The sequence below is a fragment of the Trachinotus anak genome, unplaced genomic scaffold (assembly GCF_046630095.1).
Source record: "Trachinotus anak isolate AG129_WGS33_773 ecotype Australia unplaced genomic scaffold, CSIRO_AGI_Tana_v1 ptg000016l, whole genome shotgun sequence".
NCBI classification, from domain to species: Eukaryota; Metazoa; Chordata; class Actinopteri; order Carangiformes; family Carangidae; genus Trachinotus; species Trachinotus anak.
The window spans coordinates 4,817,019-4,839,279 of record NW_027273867.1 but is presented as its reverse complement, the minus strand read 5'-3'; the positions used below and the strand labels follow the sequence as shown (position 1 = coordinate 4,839,279).

Here is a 22,261-nt window from a genome sequence, read left to right as displayed (position 1 = left end):
AGCGTTTAGGTTGAGTGCATTCCTCATCACATCCAGATCTTCTGCATCCTCATCATTCCCACCATGACCACCACCAGTGTCTAGACCTGGGGGGGATCTCCTACACTACACTTCTCTCATTTCTCAGTTTTCCACTTCTGCACACGGCAATAAAAGTTTTAGTTTACTCAAAAATTCCGGGGTCTCTCCTGATTGAACTGACGTTGGGTTTTGCTCACAACTACAACATTTGTATCATATGATGCCACGATGCCGTTGAAATTAAACATCTGGAAGATGTTGGATTTCAGTTATTTAAATAACACAACTTAAAACCGACAAAATATCAAGATATCAGCTGTCCACAGTGTTCTACGTCAAACTGACGTTGCATTAGATGATGTCCTGGTCACCGGTTGTCACAACCTACATTCAACCAAATCTCATCATCTAACAACATTGGTGTCCAGCTGTGAGCCTGCAGGGCTCGTTTCCACTGCCACCACTTATAAAAAACAGAAGGACAATCTACAACTGAGCAAAAGCCACCATGGTACTGTGGTTGGATTGAAATGCCACCTGCAATATTTGTATTATATTATATTATATTATATTATATTATATTATATTATATTATATTATATTATATTATATTATATTATATTATATTATCATCAAATAATTTAGATTTTGGGTGCATTTTTACCAAAAACCTACATCTTCATTTTTGGCTTTTTCTACCCCTCTTTCAAAAAAGTCCTAAATAACACTTTCTACTTTAAACTTCCATGAAAGTGCCATTAAAAACTACTCCGTTGTTGATACTTTGTGGAATGAGGGATTACTGGTTTTGGATTTCACCCTATAGCAGTCACAGCACTGCGAAACCTTTTTCTCCCTCTGTCAGCACCTGCCTAAATTGCTTCAGTGGGGTTTTTATTGATTTTTGACTAGTTTGTGTGTTGGCCAGTTGATTATTTTTCACAGCTTGTAAAGGAGACACATCAATTTAATTTGAAGGTATGGACACACACCCTTGCAGCTTGCATCAGCTGCCTTGGTTTCACTGCTTAACCTGGGGACCAGAAGACTGTCCTCAGCCAGTGTTAGTTGTTTATTTCCGCCTTAATGCTTGTGACTTGGTGTGATTTGTTTCTTTCTTGGTCCAGACATAGCGCACCCATCACCTGGCCATTCTCTGTTGACGCCCATGACGATGTGAATGCGCAGCTTTGACGTCGACGCACGGGTATAAGAGGTGGGGAGGTGGGGATCTTGAAGAGTGGAAGGGGTGTACTCACAGCTAGAGCGCACACACACTTTGACACACACATTCACACAGCTGACTGCCGCTAAGGCGCCACCTTCTCCGCCTCCATCTGGATAGAGCAACATCCTCAACTCTTTTACGCAGAGCCGCGGCTTCTACGCGTGGTTTGGAAAACTCTTTCTCTCTGTTCCACTACTTTCCTCCAGTCGGACCCGCGCTTTCACCTATACATCTAAGTCCCCCCACATATTCCCGTGAGCAAGTTTCCCGAGTGGACAGCGTCGGAGCGGCCGCAGCATGGAGCCGTACACGGTCCCTGGAGCTCAGCTCTCCCTGTCCGACCTTTACTCCGTCATCCCCTATAATGTCACCTTCCCGGACGAGGAGAGCGGCTTGATGGGCGACAGGCTGCAGAACAGCACGGAGGGTCCGGCGAAGAGCGCCGGGGGCATCATCATAGCCATATCCATCACGGCTCTCTACTCCGTCATTTGCGTGGTGGGACTTGTGGGCAACGTCCTCGTCATGTACGGGGTTGTCAGGTAAACACACTTTATTACGGTCGTTAATCTGGGCCGGTTGCTTGCTGTAAAGCTGTAATGAGGCTTAATGAGAGCAGCAGAAACTGGATGTGAATTCACCCACACTGACACAGGGGTATTGACACTGTGCAGAGGAGACCTTAAAACGCCCTGTGACCGACATCTGATGGTGATCTCACAAACTTAATACACTTCAGGAGCATTTTCTTTAATCCACAAACTACATCTTCATTTAATCGTTAGCTTGCTTTTGGCTTTTTGCATTCCCCCCCCCCCCTTTTCAAAAAAAGTATTAAATATAATCTCAAAACAGTTATTTTAATTTCATAAAAGGGTTTGATGCCAAGAAAATGTGAGATTTTCTCCAACCATTTGCACAAAAAATGGATCTTCACACAAATGAAGTTCATAGTTTTGTGGAGAAACCTGTTGGAAATGAGTAAAATGATCTAAAACAGACCCTTGTAGGATACATATGTTCTCATTTATTGAATGAACATGAATTTTCAGACTAAATCAAGCTTCAGTTGCACCAGCTGTATTTTATTTTAAAACGCTACTGTAAACACATTTAGTCTCTTTGCACTACTGGCTGCATTTGTGAGCAAAGTCAATGTGCATCCTAAACAGCTTCCTGCATAAAGCATGAGATTGTTCTGTCATTATTTCTGCACCAAGCAATAACATTCATGGCGGGGGGGGGGGGGGCAGTCTAACCTCTCAGTCTGATTCAGCTGCCGCTCAGTCACAGAGGGCTAAGTCTCCACTAGCTCACTCAGATCCGTGGACATCACCATCCACAAGGTTTGATGGGATTGTTGGGTCTCTCAGGGAGACAAGTCTTTATTTGGTCTGTAATAATCATTATGTTTATTTGCCTACAAACAGGAGTGAAGGGGAGGATTAACCCATTTTATTGAACATTTTGTCTTTTGGCTTAAATCTTTATGGGAAGCTTTGATAATGGGTTTAAACTCTTAAAATGCAGGTCTACAATACAGTTGTGAGAGTTGTGCTTTTTCAAGAGTAAATTGATTGTGCCCATTAGTGGAGGTTTGCAGTATAATTGTCTAGCCAAGGTCAAAACTTGCCTTTCCCCTTAAGCTCTAAAAGCAATACAATAAAGCCTACACCCACTTTGCCACTAGATGTAAGCACCCTGTCATTTCCCAAGAAGCCTCCCAACACTGACTCGTGTGTTTGTCAGGGAGAAAACAGCTTATTTCATTTGCAGCAGCTTCTGCTCATCCTCACTCCTCATATCAATTATTTTCTAATCTCAAATATTCTCCAGTATCACCTGAAGCATGATTTACTCCGGCTGGGTTGGAAAATTAAACAAGCAGGTAGAATTCGTTTAAGATTCTCCAGTTCCAGCAGGGGGAGGATAAATAGTTTAGATGGGAGGCAGGGGGATTAGTCAAGGCCAGTGGTCATTTTTTTTTCAGCTCACAAACATGTCATGACAGTGAGGTGTAGTGTGAACGGTTGTTGGTATTACTTGAATGTGTACAGTGAGGTGAAAAGGAGAGCAGCAGGGGGGTGGGGTGGTGCAGACAGAGACAGAAAAGATGGAGTTGATTATTGGAAAAGCCACCAGCAAGCAATTGTTGCTCAAAGTAGAAATCTTTCCATCCTGAACAAAGAAAGAATTGGAGACAAAGGGCAAAACATAAGGCAAAATATACAGAGGGAGCGAGGCTGGTAAAAGTGGGGACAAAAGAGGAGATGGATGAGAGCTCGGAAAAAGGCAATGAATCAAACTGTGCTCAGCGATTCGCCTGGCATCTTGTGTTTGTGTGAGTGAAACGGCTCATCAGTGATGCCAGACCCCCCCCCCAAAGAGGGAGGGAGAGGGAGGCTGAGCACATTAGGCATCCTGGTCAGAATGTATTATCTCCTGTGGAGCAGCTGTAAACTCTGGAGGGCGTGAGCTCGGAGGAGACACCCAAACCCATGACAGAGACAGCGAGGTACAGAAATGAAAAGCTGGGGAAACACTGACTTGGGTATGCTGATTATTCATCTACCATCAGTAGCTGAAAACGTTCTGTGATGCACACTGTTGAGTTTTTAGCCCATCAATTAGAAATGAAAACAAAACTGGCTTAGATGGATTTACTCTGCACTGATAAGAATAAATCACGATGTCTGAGGCAAAAAAAGAGACAATCGTGCAACAACTTAAAGTTTTAATCCTGAAGATTTCACCTAGTTACCTGGTTGATGTAGCGACACCTGCGGTTACTGGTGATGGTGCAAAGCATAATAATCAACCCAAGTATGTTCCATTATTACATTTACATTTACTCATTTGGTCAACTCTTTTTTCCAAAGCAACTTACCAGTGAGAGGCATCAGTAAAGCCTCAGTGCAGCAGGAAACCTTGGTTTCAGTTCAACATCTGTTTAATAAGTGCAAGGTGATCACATTAAGAAGTGCACTGGAAATGCATTATAAGCACTAGTTAATTACAATCTTGGAAAGTACAAACATAGGGTGTTAAGGGTGTTTACAACTTCACACAACCAATTACCCTTTTTGCTTAGTTCATATTTAAGGTGGTATTTTTGTGCCTCATTCCTGAGCATGCAGTGGGACTGTCTGAGTACAGACAAATATTTTTTTATATCAATATTCATATTTTGAATATACAACAATTATATTTATAATGAAAATAAAATGACAACGAAAATGTGTTCGTTATCTTTTTTAAATTTGATTTTTTTTTTGTTTTTTAATTCATATTTGACAAAATGTTTAACCCCATGGTCCACTGTCTAGCTTTTTTTCCTCAGTCCTCCTCAGTGGAGGGACCTGTTATCACTGGTCACCTGACGTCATGTGGTGGCAACTGAGCGACAACTTAGCAAACTCCATCTGCTGAGCAAGACCTTGAGATGTGGTTGAACAAATTAGCAAGTGGAGCTACAGTTTTTTTTTGTTTGTTATGTTTTTGTTGCTTTTTGTCAAGCTATTGTTTCCAAGGACAGGTTCGCACTCAAAACCACTCTTGTATTGATCATGGGGGGAAGTAGACTCACTACGCCAGCAGCAGTTTAGCAGAAGAAGAAGAAGAGTCCTGGTGTATACTGTGTGTTCACAGTGCAGACAAACAAACGGTGGACTGAGAGGATTTGTTGCATCACATTGTTGTATTAAAAAAGACTGAAGAGGACAGTCAACAGTGTTTGAACAAATTCTGCATCACGTCAGATTCATTTCCTGTGTGTCCCTTGTGTGGGGGGTCCGCATGTCAAATGCTGCTGGGTGGGAAAGGCAAACACTACCTGCAGCAATGAAAATTACTGTACTGAGGTGCAAATACGAATCCAGTGAAAACCTATTGCTGGTAAAACGCTGGAAATAAACAGCATCACAGTCGGTTCTGATGTAGATCGGTTTCATGCTTCTGTTACAGGTGTTCAAAGGTAGTGATGACAGGAAATGAGGGGATGGAGGGATGGGCAGAGGAGTAGTCTGTGCACAGGCAAGACAAGGAACTGCTTGGTGCCCCTGGCTGTCAAAATTCTACTAATGTGAAAATTTGGAATAAAAAAAAAAAAAAAGGGTTTAGATTGTGTACATTTTATGTTTATGTCAGATTATTTATCACATAATTGGTTTGGCCTCCTGCCATTTGTTGCCTGGGGCCCTAACAGAGTCTAGAACTGTCACTGGGGATAGTGAACGATATGCAGCAGAGGTCGATTCACGTGATGCCGTTCACGGTCAACATCAAGGCCACAAGGACGCCCCTGTCATCACTTTTCATCACTTTTCAGGCAGAAATGCCAAACCGTCCCTGGTTCAGGATTTCAAATCATGGGGATTAGTTGTTTTCCTTAATGTTAAGTGGCAGAAAACAGACAAAACAAGCTATTTGAAGATATGAAAATTGGTTTTAAGGAATGTCGACAACCATTTTTTACTCTCGTGTATTGGGAAAATAATCACCAGATACATAATAAAGAAATAAATCATGAGTTGGAGCCATGGTTTTGATACAAAGACAATATTCAGAATTGTAACAAGTGTTGCAAATAATGATTATTTCCATTATCAATCCAACTGTACTTCAAAGCATAAACTTTTTTTGTCTGTCCAACAAACCAAACTCAAAAAATATTTAACTTACAATGACATAAAACAGAAAAGCAGCAAATCAGCATCAAACCCTAACCCTTAAAAACCAAAAGCCCCTTCTTACAACACCCTCCTTTGATTTGTTTGCACGCCACATCATGCAGCTTATAAATATTGCAAAGTTGGATATTTCCCTCCGTTTAAATTCTTGGAGAGAGATACTGAAATGCACACAAATCCCATTTATAGCAGAGTCTGCATGGATGCTCATGTCAGTGTGGATTGAGCACTGGGCACTGAGAGCCCCCGCTCTGATTGCTGATGGAGAGGCTGACACTGACTCCACTGGAGATGGTCCACTGTTTCACAGGATAGGTCAGCGGCACAAGGCTTCCACTTATCTCCCAGCTATCCTCCACCTTGCCTCCCATTCCTGATGCCACTCCTGTTAGATAAGAACCAGCTCAGTGCTCAGGCAATTTATTGTCAAGTGGCCTCCATTTGAAATGGGTTTGATGTGCAGCTAGTGGAAGGCGGGATTAGTTTGTGTGAATGTGGATTCTGAAATGAGCTGCTGCCTGTGGATTATTGTTCCCACTAAGAAAGCAGATCTGGAGGAATGTTCCCATACTGCACATTGGTATTCTGGTATGGTAATATTCTGGCAAAAACAAAAGATAAAGATAAATCATGATCTGAAAAATGAGTCAGAGTTTTTTTTTTTTTTTTCTTTACGACCTGGGATTGGAAATTTGGCTGAAAATATTGTCGCCTTTTGCCAGTAGAATCGTGACTGTGTGCATGTGAGATGCCAGGCTGTGGGTCTGTTTATTTCCTGGGCTGAGTCAACATGGCCAGTGTTTCTTCACTGCTTGTCTTTTATCTCACCCAGCAGCATTTATGTCTGTGAGTGTGAGCAGTGTATGTTTGGCCTTCAGCCTTGGAGGCACATCAGTCAAGCTTGACTCGTGTATGACGACTGAAAGGACTGATGTGCAGTAGGCAGACCAGGCAGTGTAGACAGCTAGGCAGCTTAGAGATAAAGGATCAAGACTGATCTAAATGCAAATGCTAATTCTCTTTAGCTGAATGTGGAGCTCCAAAACTGACAAAAGGCAGTGAAAGAGTCAAAAAATATAACTGGAAGCTTTATATCCACAGCTCTGATAAAGTAAATTAAAACCTTGTTTTTATTTAAGTTCCTCTGTTTCTCTTTCACTCCCTCATTATGAGAATGTTTAGCTACAAACATTTTGAGGTAAGCTAGCTTCCTACACAGTCCATTTGATTGCTCCAGCAATATTACACACATTCTTCTACACATGCAAAGATATTATCATAATTATCATAATGCATTTGCGTGCCCCTTACCCTAACCTTAACCATCACAACCAAATGCCTAACTTACTCCAACCCAGTGGTTCCCAGCCTGTGGGACGGGGCCCACTGATGGGCCTCAAAGGTATTACAAGTGGGCTGACAAATCATTTGCAAACCAGCACAATTGTGGTAAAAAGATGTAATTATTAAAAAATATATGTACATTTTTAAATGTTTTATAACTTGAAGAAAACAAAATCCTGCACACTGCCTTTGCTCAGAATCACAATTTATTAGTCATCATAACATCATACTTACATTCCGACAAAGGTCTAGAGAGGCCAAAACGTTACAATGACTAATAAATTGTGATGCTGTGCAGTGTGCGGGATCGTCTTTCCTTCAAGACAACAGTCTCCAGTGCAGCTGCATCAGATATCTGGATAGGCGAATGTGCTCATGATAAATGTTTTTAAAACGAAATGATCTTTAAAAATGTAAAAAATGTTGAAAAACTCCTCCATATTGTTTTTGTTTATTTAAAAAAAAAATTTTATTATATAAACTTTTAGGTTGTCGCTGCCAGACCACCTAGTATACTTGTTTGCAATCTTAATCTGATTGTGCACTAAAAGATTACATAGATAGTGGCTGATTAGCAACAGGAACAATTAAGGAGAAAAGAGTCAAGAGACAGATGGTGAATCCACAAGTGTCTAATAAGAATAAAAAACTTTAGCTTCTCCTGCTGTCTGTTCAATCCTGAATGTGATCATTATCACCAAAATAAAAAAAGAACATTTTTTAGTCTCAGTATTTCTTTGGGCCACCAACATTTCTGAGATTTTCAAGTGGGCCATGTGTTGGAAATGGTTGGGAACCACTGGTCTAACCCTTTACTTAAAACTCAACCTAAACCTAATGCTAACTGAACCTTAAAACAAAATCTTAAAAAACAAAGATTTTAGTCCTGATTGTTTTGGCACCACCTGTAGTTGCTGGTGGGAACAAACTTTTGTCGTTTTAATAAAGAGGTCAGGCAGTAGTTGGCCTTTTTCCATGGCTCTGTGAGCAGCTGTGATCTGATTTGATGGTGCACACAGCATGAGTCCGAGCAGCAGGGCTCTGTGAAAGGAGGTGGTCCCTCACTGAGAAGTTGGAGGTGTGCAGCCTGTCCCCTGCAGCTCTTCATCTAACAGCTCACTGTGGCTCCTTCTTGTTCCGTTCCTCTCCGCTATATGTCAAAATGGTCCACTGTCAAAAAATGCAGAAAATGAACCTTGTCTTGTTTTGTAGATTACATTTCCCGTGACTACTTCATAATAAATTCAACTTGGGTCTCGCCAGTTAAATGCATTTAGTGTGAAACTGCAGCAGTAGGAAATGTTTGGTGCAAACTGCAGGAGTTACATTTAATGAGTGTTGAAAATTAAAAATTATTTTCTTATTTCTTATTTTGTAAGAAGTAGATAACAGAGCTTTTGAAAAGTGTGCATCTGAAAATAAAGTGCCTAATTTTAGGGGAAAAAAAATACAAAAATGTAGCACGAGTTTCCCTTTTTCTTCTTCTTGTTAAGTCTATTTCACATTTTAACAGCCTCAACTGTTTTTGTAATAATCAACCTCAACACATCTTAACAACTGAATAGCTTTAAAACCTCCTTTTCTCTGTCTTTCCCTCTTTTATCCAACTCCCCAATTTTCCCCACTTACTCTAAATGACTCTTATCTTGTGTGCATCTCACTCACTGACTCATCTCATAATGATTGACAGCGCTGGTTCAAATAGAAACACTGCATCAACATTTACTAATTCTCAATAATTTATAGGTTTTCATCTCTCAGCGAATTTGCCCTGTATGGATACGTCCATCTCATTATGATATAAAGATTGGAAATGGAAATTTTTTGTTATTGATAGTTTTTATTGGCCTTTTTAACACAGGTGAAATAAATAAATGATTGAATATTTGCCAACACCCGAAAATATAGGAAAACTAATAAGTTAAAACAAAGGAAAGGCATAACACTTCATATTTTCTTTATGGACAACATTTTAAATATTTATCCAGATATAATATCCTAATATCAAATATATATTATTCATTTATACAGCAGTTATTTATAGAATACAGCAATATTTTGACCCATCTGATACTTGACCCCTTCACTGCCTTTTGTCAGCTTCAGGACTCTGAACAGATCTGTGTAGTACTTCTCCTGCATTTTTGGCTGCTCAGTGGGGATTTACAATGTGCCAAACTGGTGATGTTTGATTAATGATAAGCTGAATGATAAACCAGGACCAATGGCCTCTGATCAATGGCGCTCCATCTAGGTGAACAGGCAGAAATCATTCACGTGTTCCTACCTACAGAGACCAGAGGTCAATACACTGGAGGATGTACATCACTGATTGTTGTAGAGATGAAGGCCAGGGAACCCTTTATCATTTGATGTTTTTTTTTTGTTTTTTTTTTGGTGATTTAGGATTGAGGTCTGCTTACTGAGGCGAGGGAGGAGGTGGCAGTTCTGCGACAAAGCGTTATAGACTGTGTGTGGGTTTCTATTTTTTCATCTTGGATTAGGCAGAGGGGAAAGCGATTTCTTTTGAATCATGATTCAGTTGTGAAAGTGACTCTGACAATGAACATAATCCTCTCCCCATGTCAAAAGTCAGGCTTAAGGTGCTGAATCAATGGCTTCAAAGAGATTTAGACACAAAACTAAACAGAGAGATGTTTTTGTTCACTGTGTGAGACTATAAGAGTTTGGATTTTGTCTCATATGATGGTTATGATCTGAAATCTAAATGGTATTTTTCCTGTCTCTCACTGATGTGATTTTGTGTCCACGTCTATCTTTTCTCTAAGGAAGACGGGGGTTTTGTCTTTTTTCCCAGGGTTCAAAGCTTTACAGTAATATTATACTTGTTTCACAGACAGTGCTTATGTAATTACCAAAAGCTTACTGCTGTCCTTTGTTTGAGGTTAAACCTAATACAGGCATGGGATTAGGATACTCAAACATAGATGGGAATGTTAAGAAGCAGCCATCTGCTGCTGACTTCACTGTTTCACTGTTTCTTTTTGTCTTGATTGCAAAATTGAAAAAAAAACAAAAAGAAAGCTGAATTCATTTTACAGAATTAAGGCCTCCTGGTGGTGTGTAGCAAATCCCCACTGAATAGACATTAGACCTACAAGCCTCCCCAGGGGAGCAGGATAGAACTGAAGAGGAGGCGAAGGCAGAGACATGAGGCCAACGTACAATATGAGGTGAATCTGAGTCAATAACCACACTACTTCTCTGAGTATTGATATCATTCAACATGCTTCACACTTCCTCAAGCCATTATTATGTCTGATTTCCATCGTGAATAAACATCAATAAATCCACTTAGAAACGACCTTTCCTGAGCAACATCAGAAACATCACTGTGTGATGTGACAGTCCATGGCCCATAGATATACTGATACTGGATGTACCCATGGACCATACAGACATGGGTACATCCTTGCGTGTAAACTACACCCATGAACCATGGGTACATGGGTACATCCGGTATCAAACAGGAACTCCCAATAACTCATTTGGCATACTTTTAATGGTACCAATTTGACAAAATATAAGCAAATAAACAAATGGGGCTTGGAAAACAATAGCAGAATCTACCTGTAAGCCGACATTACAACAGCCCCATTTGATGAGCTCTGTTCCTGTCCTCAGGGATTCATTTCAAGTATGCTGGTTTCTATCTATTAGATTTACAAAAACAATCTTGACTTTTTGACTCTCCTTGATCTGAACAGGAGAGACACACACAGCACTGACTGTGTCAGAGACTAATACTGGAGCTGACAGCGAATAATGGAATAACTGATGGGACTCTGACAGCAGATGTAATTACATTTTGTAGTGCAGCTGAAGCATACATTGACATCAAAAGCTGATTCATTATACCAGACAAAAAAATGTTATCAGCCCAGTTCAGTCACTAATATACTATCAATGGACCAACTCCAGAAAGTGTCATCTGATGACATTACCAATTTAACTCTTGATGACCTGATTTCTAGCTTAGTAACTGACCTTGTGTATAAACGCAACACTCAGACAACTGGAAAACAGGAAGGACTCACTCGTATAAGCACAGCATGAAAAGCTGAGAGTCCGTTTTCCTGAAATACCACGATGAGTCAAAGCCTTACAAGGTCACACCATCAATCAACTGGAATTAATCAACTAGTCGAGGTAATTCCTTTTTTAATGATTTGAATTTGTTGTGGGGTTTTTCCAGAAAACACTTTTTTTGCAGAAATGGTTTCCATCAACCTGTTTTCATGTGCGTTTTAATTTGAACATTAAAAACCTGAATGGAAACACTGGAAATCTGAAAAAAGTCAAACATTTTTATACAAAATGTGACAAAGTAAACAGGAATAATGACCTATGTGAAGCATGTAATTCTTCCTCCTCAATGATATAATGGCATCAAACTGGGGAATCAGCACCATCAGCTGCTAATCTTGATATCCCCAACTCCTAATATTCAGATAACAGTGATGAATGAATATTTTTAATTTTTGCATATTTCAGGAAACAAGCTAACAGGGCACCGGCTGTCTGACTATGTGCCTTGCTCTTCATACGTGGGAGGTGATCATACACAACAAAACAAAAGGTTGAATGCTAATTTAACATGCCAGAATCAAATCCCCCTTTCAGTACCATGGATAGCTCCACTCAGCCAGAAGTGCTCAACCACATTCATAAACTTTAACATTTAACAGAAAATAATCTCAAAATACAATAACACAATGTGCTATGTGATAAATAGGCTATTGTCACATGAGTGTGAGCACTGACAGTTAAAGTACATTTGTGTACTTTTGTGTGTACATTTCTTTATTTATTTTTTTTACTATAGACTGGATTGGCCATCCGGAGCAATCAGGAGAAACCTGGTGGGCCATCACACTGGTGAACTGGTCAAAAAATCTGTAAACTCTCTGTGTGCCCGTTATTCTTTAATTGCAATGTGCATATCTCACATATGTAATTAACCCTCACCGACATGACCTAAGCCGCCACCACCATTATCACTTTGGGGGGAAGGATAAATTTTGTCCCTACTGGGGATAAAAAAGCAGAGGCAGGGAGCGACAGACCAGAGGAGGATAACGTCCTGGTGCCTTTCATATAATATGCATGCCTGTTAAGCATAGTGTACATTTCTACTGCATTAATGTATGAATTCAGCAATATCATCATGGTATTGTCAACACTTTGGTGGCACAATGGTGGCATGAACCCTGGAGGGCTATGCCTTTTGTTACGGGCAGCCACCCAGCTCCTCAGGAGCTGCCAGGAAGTGGAGCCACACTTCCAATTCACTGAGCCTCGCCTCTATTACAGCTAATAAACTACATTTATTACATGAGCTATTATAGGAGGCAGAAGAGTAAAAAGACCTGTTAAGAAATAAACGGTTTCTGTCCACTGAAACACTAGAGGCCTTTTAAAATGAAACAGTTCTAGGAAATGTTTAGTTTGCATTCACACGTAATGCAGTAACTTTAACAGGACAAACGGGAGTGAAACAAAATGTGGCTCCATACTAAAATACCAATATTACCAATTATACACATGAAACCAAAATAATTTTGAAAAAACAACGGCCAATAGGAGAAATCAAACAATCACTTTGTCAGTCATAGGCATTCACATTTATAGGGCTAGCCTCATTGTTGCAGTCTAGCTGATTGGTCATTAGAGATGCAGGTAAATGGAGTTACCCATCTATTCTCTGTTTGTGTCAGTTGAAAATGCCTCTTTCTATAGATCACTCCCTGATGTGGTCACTTGTTGGGTAGTTTATTTTTTTTTTTAGCTGTTGTAGTTGGAGCAGATATTTGGAGTTTAAGACATGGTGGCAATTTAACGCAAACCCAGCAAACCAGGTTTCATTTATTGTGTGCAAGTAATAAGCCTCTTATAAGTTTAAAGATTACAAGTAACTCAGTGGAGTCTGTATTTGTGCCTGTGTGTTGGTTTCGACTATAACTGAAATCCCTTACTTCAAATTGCAGCCCACCCCCTCCCATCACTATCACCACCAACACCCCTAGGTTATTGCCTATACAGCCCCTGTGAAAAATGACCAGAAGAAAAGTCAATACACATATCCATTTAGACATTTAGGTGGGTGTATTCTAGTGGAACAAAAAAATAAGGATTTAACCTCTAATATGAATGTTATTTTTTCCTCTTTTTCCCATTAAAATGTCAGATACATAGGTCATTATGCAATCTACTGTCCTTGTTTATTCAGATTGTATTTGGATGTAATGATTTGTCTCCTAGAAAAATAATTCAGCTGAGATTTATATACAGTATGAAAACAGCTTGCAAGGTTTCTGATGGGAGATGCCTATGTGAAAATAAGCCTTATGCCCAAGAATTTCTGACCCCAATAAGCTGATATCATACCAAACAAAATTAGTTCAGCTCTGATGACCAAAATATCTCACACACACAAAGAAAAATGCACAGTCCCATGCTAAAAGCAGAATCCAGCACATAAAATATATATGAACCTCAGTTCAATAGCAGTGGTATTTCCTTTTCGCAGCTCTCTGGTGCTTTCTCTGGAAGTAGGCTGCTTGATCAGAGGCCAACAAGCCAATTGTAACCATTATCTCAAATCACTCATTTGAAAAAAATATCTAAGCAGTGAGGAATTAGCGCTACACATTTACAGTTCTTCACTGCACATCTATAGCATGAGGGAATTAACTCTTCATCTAAACCATATTTTCAAATCCCCATATCCCAAAACAGAGACTTCCATACACCGCTGCTTTCATTACCGCTGCTGCTCATTGCAAACACTTTCTCTCTGCTCTGTGGTCACAACCAGGTACACCAAGATGAAGACGGCCACAAACATCTACATCTTCAATTTGGCTCTTGCCGACGCCTTGGCCACCAGCACGCTGCCTTTTCAGAGTGCCAAATACCTCATGAACACCTGGCCGTTTGGGGAAGTCCTGTGCAAGCTCATTATCGCCATAGATTATTACAACATGTTCACGAGCATCTTCACCCTCACCATGATGAGCGTGGACCGTTACATCGCCGTGTGCCACCCGGTCAGGGCGCTGGAGTTTCGTACGCCAGTCAAGGCTAAGATGATCAACGTGCTCATCTGGGTGCTGTCCTCAGCAATTGGGGTGCCCATTATGATCATGGCTGTGACGAAAGTGGCAGATAATGGTAGAGACTGTGTTTTCTTCCACTTTTTTTCATCTTTTATTTAAAGTCTGAATGTTTGGTACAAGTGTTAACTGTGTTCCAGACTTGGGTAAGAACTAAATCTGTGTGGCTCACCCAACTGGATCTTTACCAAAGAGCTGGAGAACAGACATAGACATAGTAATTATTAAGACCTTCATGAAAGTTTACATGGGAAATAAAAGAAAAGCAAGAATATTGGTGGTTATGAATACTTCCCACCCATGACCCAAAGTCATCCATTGTAGAGGCTCAGAGTGAGTGGTGAAACCTCTGAAACATTTAGACCACTAGATCCAAAAACCCCTAAACTAAGCATAATATCTGAGTTTCATCAGAGGTTCAAGGTAGTTCCCTCTGGGCAAACTGCACTATTTTTCCTACTCAGCCAGTGTGACAAAAACTCAGTTGCCTTTTTTGTGTGCTTGCTTTGAAGAGGGAAAATATTTACTAATTTATGTTTTAAGAAACAAAACTGTGTCTAGGTAACTGAGAAAAAAACAGCCCAGTATTCCTTGTCATCGTGTTCATATATGCAATTGCACAATTTTGCACAATTTACATTCCCCAGCCAGTATGGGAAGCAGTGTGCCCTTTATGTAGAAAACTAGAAGTCATCCAACAGGAGACGTTATAATAGGCACGAGACATGTGGGAGGGACAACATGGAGACAACCAATTATTCTTGTTTTGCTTTTATCCAGAAACAGAAGCACAGCTGCTTCCTACTCTAAATGCACTTTGGAAATGTACTTAAAACTAAATGGGCAAGAAGCTGATTCCTGTGCTTCCGAATTAAATAATTTAAATAGTAATTTATAATTGAATAATTTATTTGAACGAGGGGCTTAGACTAAACATGGAAACTACTTCGTTGTGCACGAGTGTAGCTGCATCAGAAGAATTGACTTAGAGCTGGGTATGGATATTACATGCTTAACATTTACCATAAACGCAAGCTTCTGGCTCGTGAGAGACAAGAGTCTGCTACATTGAGTCCATTTGTGGGCACAAAGGTGAGGAAGTCAGGTTGGTGGATGGACATGTAGTGCAGTCAACTTTTGTTTGTAAGCCTGGAGTTTGCATCCCACAGACCAACTGTAATGTAATGATCTTTTCCTAAACTTAACCAGTTTCTTAACTATCCTGAAAGGGGCCAGTGTACTCCAACCAAACCTTTTTCAGAACAGGGTTTTGGAGACTCGATTAACTTTGCAAAACTGACAATCACAATAATTTACCAGGTTTGCAGAGGTGGGAAAATTAGTGGCATTTGAAAGTATTCTTTAAGCCCTGTTTTTTCATTCTTTATGCAACTGCTCCTGCCACTCTTTGTGCCATACTATGAATGCCTTCCATGAGAGACTGAAATATGTGCCTTTATCTTCATATTATCTTGTCTCCCATTGTTCTGACAGCCAGCTTTTCACCTGTCCTTTGAGTGTGGCTGTTCAGAAGAACTGTAAATACTTTGCCTTCCATCATGGTCAGATAACACATTGTCCAAAGTAGATCTTGTCTAGCATTACCCAGCTTTAACCACTCCTTAGCCATGGTTTCTTTATGTCAGTCATACCATGGATGCTCAAAGTTGTAAAGTGTCAGAGAGAATAATAGAAACTATCTTTCCTGGTGATAGAAAAACTACTCATAGAATGTATTCTCGATAGTCTTGACAGTAGTATTTTGGGGATGAAGTGTGCATTTGAAGTACATGTGTTTCTCTGTAGCTTTAGTTTTTTAAATCCACAAAAAAATTATCTGTCTTTACCTGCTTGACACCGTAACCCTACATGAATTAATTCTATCTAATGCTGCCTCCCGTCTTTTTCCAGGTAAAACCATGTGCATGTTGAAGTTCCCTGACCCTGACTGGTACTGGGACACAGTGACTAAGATCTGCGTCTTCATCTTTGCTTTTGTGGTTCCTGTGTTGGTCATCACCATATGCTACGGCCTGATGATCCTTCGTCTGAGGAGCGTTCGTCTGCTCTCAGGCTCCAAGGAGAAAGACCGTAACATGCGCCGAATCACCCGCATGGTGCTTGTGGTGGTGGCCGCCTTCATCATCTGCTGGACCCCCATCCACATCTTCATCATCGTGAAGACCATGGTGGAGATTGACACCAGGAACCCCTTGGTGATAGCTAGCTGGCACCTCTGCATTGCCTTGGGCTACACCAACAGCAGCCTCAACCCTGTCCTGTATGCATTTTTGGATGAAAATTTTAAGCGATGCTTCAGAGATTTCTGCCTCCCCTGTCGGACCCGCGTAGAGCAGAACAGTCTGACCCGAGACCGTAACACCATGAGGGAGCCCGTGTCCATCTGCGCTCCAACGGAAGCGGGGAAGAAGCCGGCATGACTAGGCATGGACTGGGTCCCCCACAGCTCTCGCTCAAGGAGGATCCAGCAAGATCTGCAGTCGGAGGTCACTCAGATCTCCACGACAGAGTTTTAAAATATCCTCGCAAGAAAAGCAAGTCCCAAAATACGGTCATACCATTTATTCTCTCCAGTTTGGCTGACATACTGGAAACTGAAAGGAATAGCTTAAGATGACGGGAAATAAGTTTCACCCTGATCTCACTTTTCTATTAAAGTTCTGAAAACAAGTGGAATCTTTCTCACACAGGGAATGTGATGCCTTACAAAGGCAGTAACAATAAATGGAGAGAATGTGAATTTGATAAAACAGTTAAAAGACATTGATAATGATTTATCCACCTAAAGGTCAGGGGCACAAGAGTACGGGACTTTTTGTCTTGGTTTCTGTCTTGTCAAGCGAAGAACACCTCATTTGGCCACGACCCATCAAAGAGTGTTGTAATAGAACAGACGTCTCTGTCAGGGTGAATAATGTGTGACAAGAGTATGAAACAACAGTCTTTTCAAGTCAAACTTTGCCATTTCTTTTAAGAAACAGTTGTTGGTACAGTCAAAGAAACAGATGCGATTTAGGTGAGAAGACTTTCTCATCTTTTTCATCTTTAAAATCCATATAAAACAACCCTGTCACATATCCACTGACAGCTGGATGATGAACTAGATCATCCACTCTCTACAGTAGGGAACTCTTATTGAGTATTGTGTGAGACTCAGCCAACCTTTTTTATTTGTTCATTTATTTATATACATATTTATTTACTTTACAGAAAAAAGACACTTGCCTTTTGTTTCCTCTCTACACTGATGTACAGACTAAAAGAGAAATTCAAGGCTCAATGTTCCATGGATCTGAGAAAGTCTGTCGCAAAAGACGTGAAAGCATAATCAAGCCTACTTTGTGGGGTTTTCTGCTTGGATGGAAAAAAATCACAATAGCGTCAAACCATTGTTGCTTGGATTTCTTTGGACTTCTTTTCAGCTACTGACTTTCATAGGGGTTATTGAGCCTCAGACAGCTGCTGAGAAGAGTCACTGCAGTATGATAAACCCACCATCGAAGAATCCTGTAGGCAGCTGCCACAACATTTCACCCTCGTTCAAAACAAATGTAAAGTCGTAAAAACATGCCTCAACTTGGACTGAGAGCAGCTCCATCACAGTGTTGATAAAGACCCCTGTCGTGATTTCAGCAAATAAACTGCTTCAAAGAGATTATTGATCTGCGTTTTAAATGAGCAAAAAGGTCTTCTATCTGTCGCGTTAAGTATCTGTGGCACATTTAAGACTCACTGAATGGCATTAGCCAGAGTGCTATGTTATTCTGGTTAATGCTGGGTAATTTATTTACTCTCAACAGATCTTGACACCAATAAAATTGAAGACATCAATCAGTGGATGCCAAGACGTTCATTCCCATTTCAGTTTTGCATACCAGAAGAGGTATGTCTGCAGTTAGCATGCAGAGTTGATCGCAATCGCTCTCATGGGGAACTATTTACAAGGGTAAATATGTGTTGACATGTCGTGATTTACCACAGTTTTGATTAATATTTGAATGTAATGCTGGCATTCTTAGAAATGCAGAACAGTTAAAACACATAAACAGAATGTAAATCAATGACAATGAATAATAAATGGGAAAAGTTAATAACTGTGAATTTGTAAATAATATAAAGCTTTTGCATTTTAACAAATTTGGCCTCTGCCACAGTTAAAATGACTATAAGATGTACCTGTGATTCTGTATGCTTTCTTTACACTATGGGCTTCAAGTATTTCACCACAATGATTTTTGACTCATGTGGCTCACATGAAAAAACAAAGAAATGATGGAAGGAAAGACGAGAGTCCAAAGTGTGGCGATGGATTTCTGCTCTGTTTACAGATTCAGCAATGTACTTATGGGTTGACTGTAGACTCACCCACATAGACTGAAATAGAGACAATAAATACTGGCTTTACTGTGTGCAGTAGGAGATCGACATTTTTGCAGTGTAACACATTCCTGAATATTTTCCTACAATGACAGTGGTGATTTAAAGTGTACTGCAGTGTATATACCTGCTCTCTGCTTAGCTTTGATCAAGTGCTGCATCTGTCAGATGTGCAAAATGTCTCTCGTTATTTTTTGCATAATTAAGTTATATAGGGGCAGAATGAGTAGAATTAATAATAATTAAAAAAAGTTATTATATTTTCAGAAATCATCTAAAGTTAATTACTTCCAGTAAACTGATGGGTTAAAATAGCTGTAATAATGATCAGAGTTAAACTGTGTGAGTGTGTGTGCATGGATGTTCATTTTAATTATCACAATGACAAGTAATTCAGACTGTTTCATTATGTCATTTTTCATTGCACTGTAATAGCAGAATTAGCCACATTGTTGATACTTTAGCATCTGAATTGGAAACAAATATTTACACAGAATATTTTGTAATTGTTTGAATTAGCTCAGCGTCGAGGAGTTTAAAAAGGTAATATTTCACCTCCTAGTTGCACAACGTGACAGTAACAAAGCAGCGCAGGTATCCAAGTGTTACCGATCAATGCAGGACATCCAATGTTGGCTCAACAGCTGCAAAGATTTCAAGTTTGTTCCATTCCCAAGGCGTTTCAATGATAAGCCCCACCTCCTTGAGCCCCCATGATGTCTGACCTTCACTATCAAGAAATATAGAAAGGTAGACAGCGACCAAATAAGCTGTGATGTCAAAATGTTTCCCAAATTATCCCCTAAAATACATTTTCTCTGGCAGCTCTTCACCACAGTTGGAACAAAATGACAAAAATAAATTACATTCATGAAGCAGGCAGTGCTCGATCATCAGAGCCTTTTTTTTCTCATTTCACTAGCACAATAAAAAATATTCAAATAGGTGAAGAAAAACTGAAACATCGGATCACAGAAAACCCTGAATTATGTTCCAAGAGAAACTTTAGTATGTTTTTGTTTTTTTTCTTTGCCAATGTTTTTCAAATTCTCACCTTATAATATCTGTGCGTGGTCACTGTGGCTAAGACGAGGAAAAGACTGTTTATGGCAACTAAAAGACTTAAAAAGAGAAGTAATTACATTACCAAAATTGGTGTCAAGCAGATGTATAGCTGGATGTTTTGCAGTGTTTAGCACAGTCAGCATCTTTTATTTGTTTATGTTGTTTGTTAGCTTGTAACTGGCAGTAGCTGACACAGTGTTAGTGGTTGTGCTAATGCAAACTCTCACTTTCTGTAGTGACAAGGTTTCGTGTTTATTTTGCTCTCTTGTTGGTTAGTTATGTTACGAATGAATCCCTCACTGTCTGAATCTGTTTTTAAGAGACTGACATTGGTTCACTGCATTTCCAAGGTGGAAATGTGCACTCATGGTGTTGACTGCTCATTCCAGTCACGATATGTCTTGTAGTTTATAAAAAAAACATCATATGGGGATGTTAACAGGGTTACATACTTTTCATCTGAGGAGATTTGTGGGGCGGGGGGGTGAGTTCCTGCTGATTACAATCAATCTTTCCAAGGAGTTCATATTACTGATTGCTCCTTTAATTTGTCCCCTTTGTTCATCTTTCACTCTGACTCATTTTGTACCTTTGTAATTTACATTTCTTTGAAATACGACTGCTTTACACTGTAAACTGAATACTGAAAAAGCCTGTGTGAATATAAATGACTGTACATTTGTGTAAGATGCTAATTTGTTGTATAACCACTGACTACAGTACAGTGTGTGAGGCAATTGTGCTAATACTTGACACTATTCTAGTTCTTTTACAGTGTTAACCAATTGCTTCTTCTAGCTTCTTCTTGTGCATCTGTTGTAGAGAACATTTCTAATGTTTCAAGCCTATGTCAGATTGTTGGCAAAAATAAATAAAATGAAGAGAGAGAAAATAGCACAAGCTCTCCTTCTGAAAAGCCTCTGTTTTGGTTCCCTGGAAACAAGAGGAATGGGACAGTGTAATATTTTCTTAAAAAATATGGGGCTCATAACAGAATAATCCATCTTGTATGACCATGATTCAATTTAAAAGTGAAGAGTGCTTCAGAATAGCAAAGTGCATTTCCACTGGTGCTCAGATAAACACACAAGAGATGGCCCGGGGCTGCTCTGAGTCCCAGAGTGTGCTATCCACTGCTGTCAAAAAAATTAAACATCCAAGTCTGTATCTCCTCGACAAATTCAGAGCAGCATCTTGTGGTCGCCATGGAGACTGGCAGCACCACAGCCACAGAGCACTCCAGAGAAAGAGCTGAAGAGTTTCGATTTAATTATGGAGGTTTCCTTCACTAGCAGCCACTTATCAATTATCCTGATTGCTCTATCCACAACAGCAGAGACGCCTCCCTGTAGAGGGCTGGCCACCCTTAACAACTGAGGGGAAGGCTCATCTCCCTGATGAGACATTCAACACTAGTTCAATATATATTCTAATCTGCAGGACACTGTGCAGCGGCTGCTGAGTTGTAACTCCCAAGATCTTGTTGAAATTGCATTTACAGTTTATAGAGAAATGTAATCACTGCCTGAATTACAGTTTTGCTTGTTTTTCTATCAACTTCAATGTTCTTTAATGAACGTACTTTCCGAGTTACAAATACATCTGAAAAACAATCCATCATCTCCTCAAACATCTCCACTGATGGCAAGTAAAGCATTATTAATGTTTTGCAATGGTTTAATGCATTAATAGCTTTTGCTGTGCACAGCAGTGCTTTAAGTCAAGCGCTAACAGCATCAGCATGTCGCATGCTCATGACAATGCTAATGCGCTATGTTTAGCAGGTATCTTGTTTAATGTTGACCGTGGTCAGTATCGTAGGTTCTAAAGGTCAGATAGCTTAAATATAAATAGAAAATTTAATCATCAATCAATTATTTACAACAATAATGTGAAATGCATCGTACATAATATTAATATAACACTATACAAATATGTACACTGTGCAATATGATTGGGTGACTGTGCAACAATCCACGGTGGGAGTGTGCAGTCAGAGACAGGTGTCTCTGGCCTTGTTGATGAGGCCAGCTGCAGTTGTGACAAAGCTGTTCTTTTTGCATTTAGTGTTGTCCTGATTTTTTGGCAGCCTTCTGCCAGAGGGGAGTGTTTGAAAAAGTTTGTGTCCAGGGTGGGAGGGGTCAGCTACAGTCTTTCCTGCTCGCCCCATAGATGGCAGATTGAAGAATTAGCACTAATCACCGACTGCAACTGAGGCTGCAGATATTTGGTAATAAACCCAAGTACTAGACAAACTGAAAATTTGAGCTGATGATGGAGCTGGATGAAAAGTCAAAGTATCACCAAAGTTATTACATTTCATTCTGAGTGGGATGAAATATAACATCCAAACACCCAAATCAAATTTAAGGGCAATCCAT

At 40.0% G+C, this 22,261-nt stretch overlaps 1 protein-coding gene across 1 annotated transcript; it reads left to right on the top strand.

The window, feature by feature from the left end:
• Positions 1-1,171: 1,171 nt before the first annotated feature.
• On the top strand, positions 1,172-20,774 carry oprd1a (opioid receptor, delta 1a). The gene is made up of 3 exons (XM_071500875.1): positions 1,172-1,791; positions 14,120-14,475; positions 16,329-20,774. The coding sequence occupies exons 1-3, from the start codon at positions 1,547-1,549 to the stop codon at positions 16,856-16,858; spliced, it is 1,131 nt and encodes a 376-aa protein (XP_071356976.1). The 5' UTR covers positions 1,172-1,546; the 3' UTR covers positions 16,859-20,774.
• Positions 20,775-22,261: the final 1,487 nt, after the last annotated feature.

What these genes read in the sequence shown, in the direction of transcription:
- oprd1a (XM_071500875.1), top strand. Translation starts at nt 1,547, where the DNA reads ATGGAGCCGTACACGGTCCCTGGAGCTCAGCTCTCCCTGTCCGACCTT. An exon ending in GTCATGTACGGGGTTGTCAG is followed by an intron (nt 1,792 to 14,119) that starts GTAAACACACTT and finishes GGTCACAACCAG; the next exon opens with GTACACCAAGATGAAGACGG. An exon ending in GACGAAAGTGGCAGATAATG is followed by an intron (nt 14,476 to 16,328) that starts GTAGAGACTGTG and finishes GTCTTTTTCCAG; the next exon opens with GTAAAACCATGTGCATGTTG.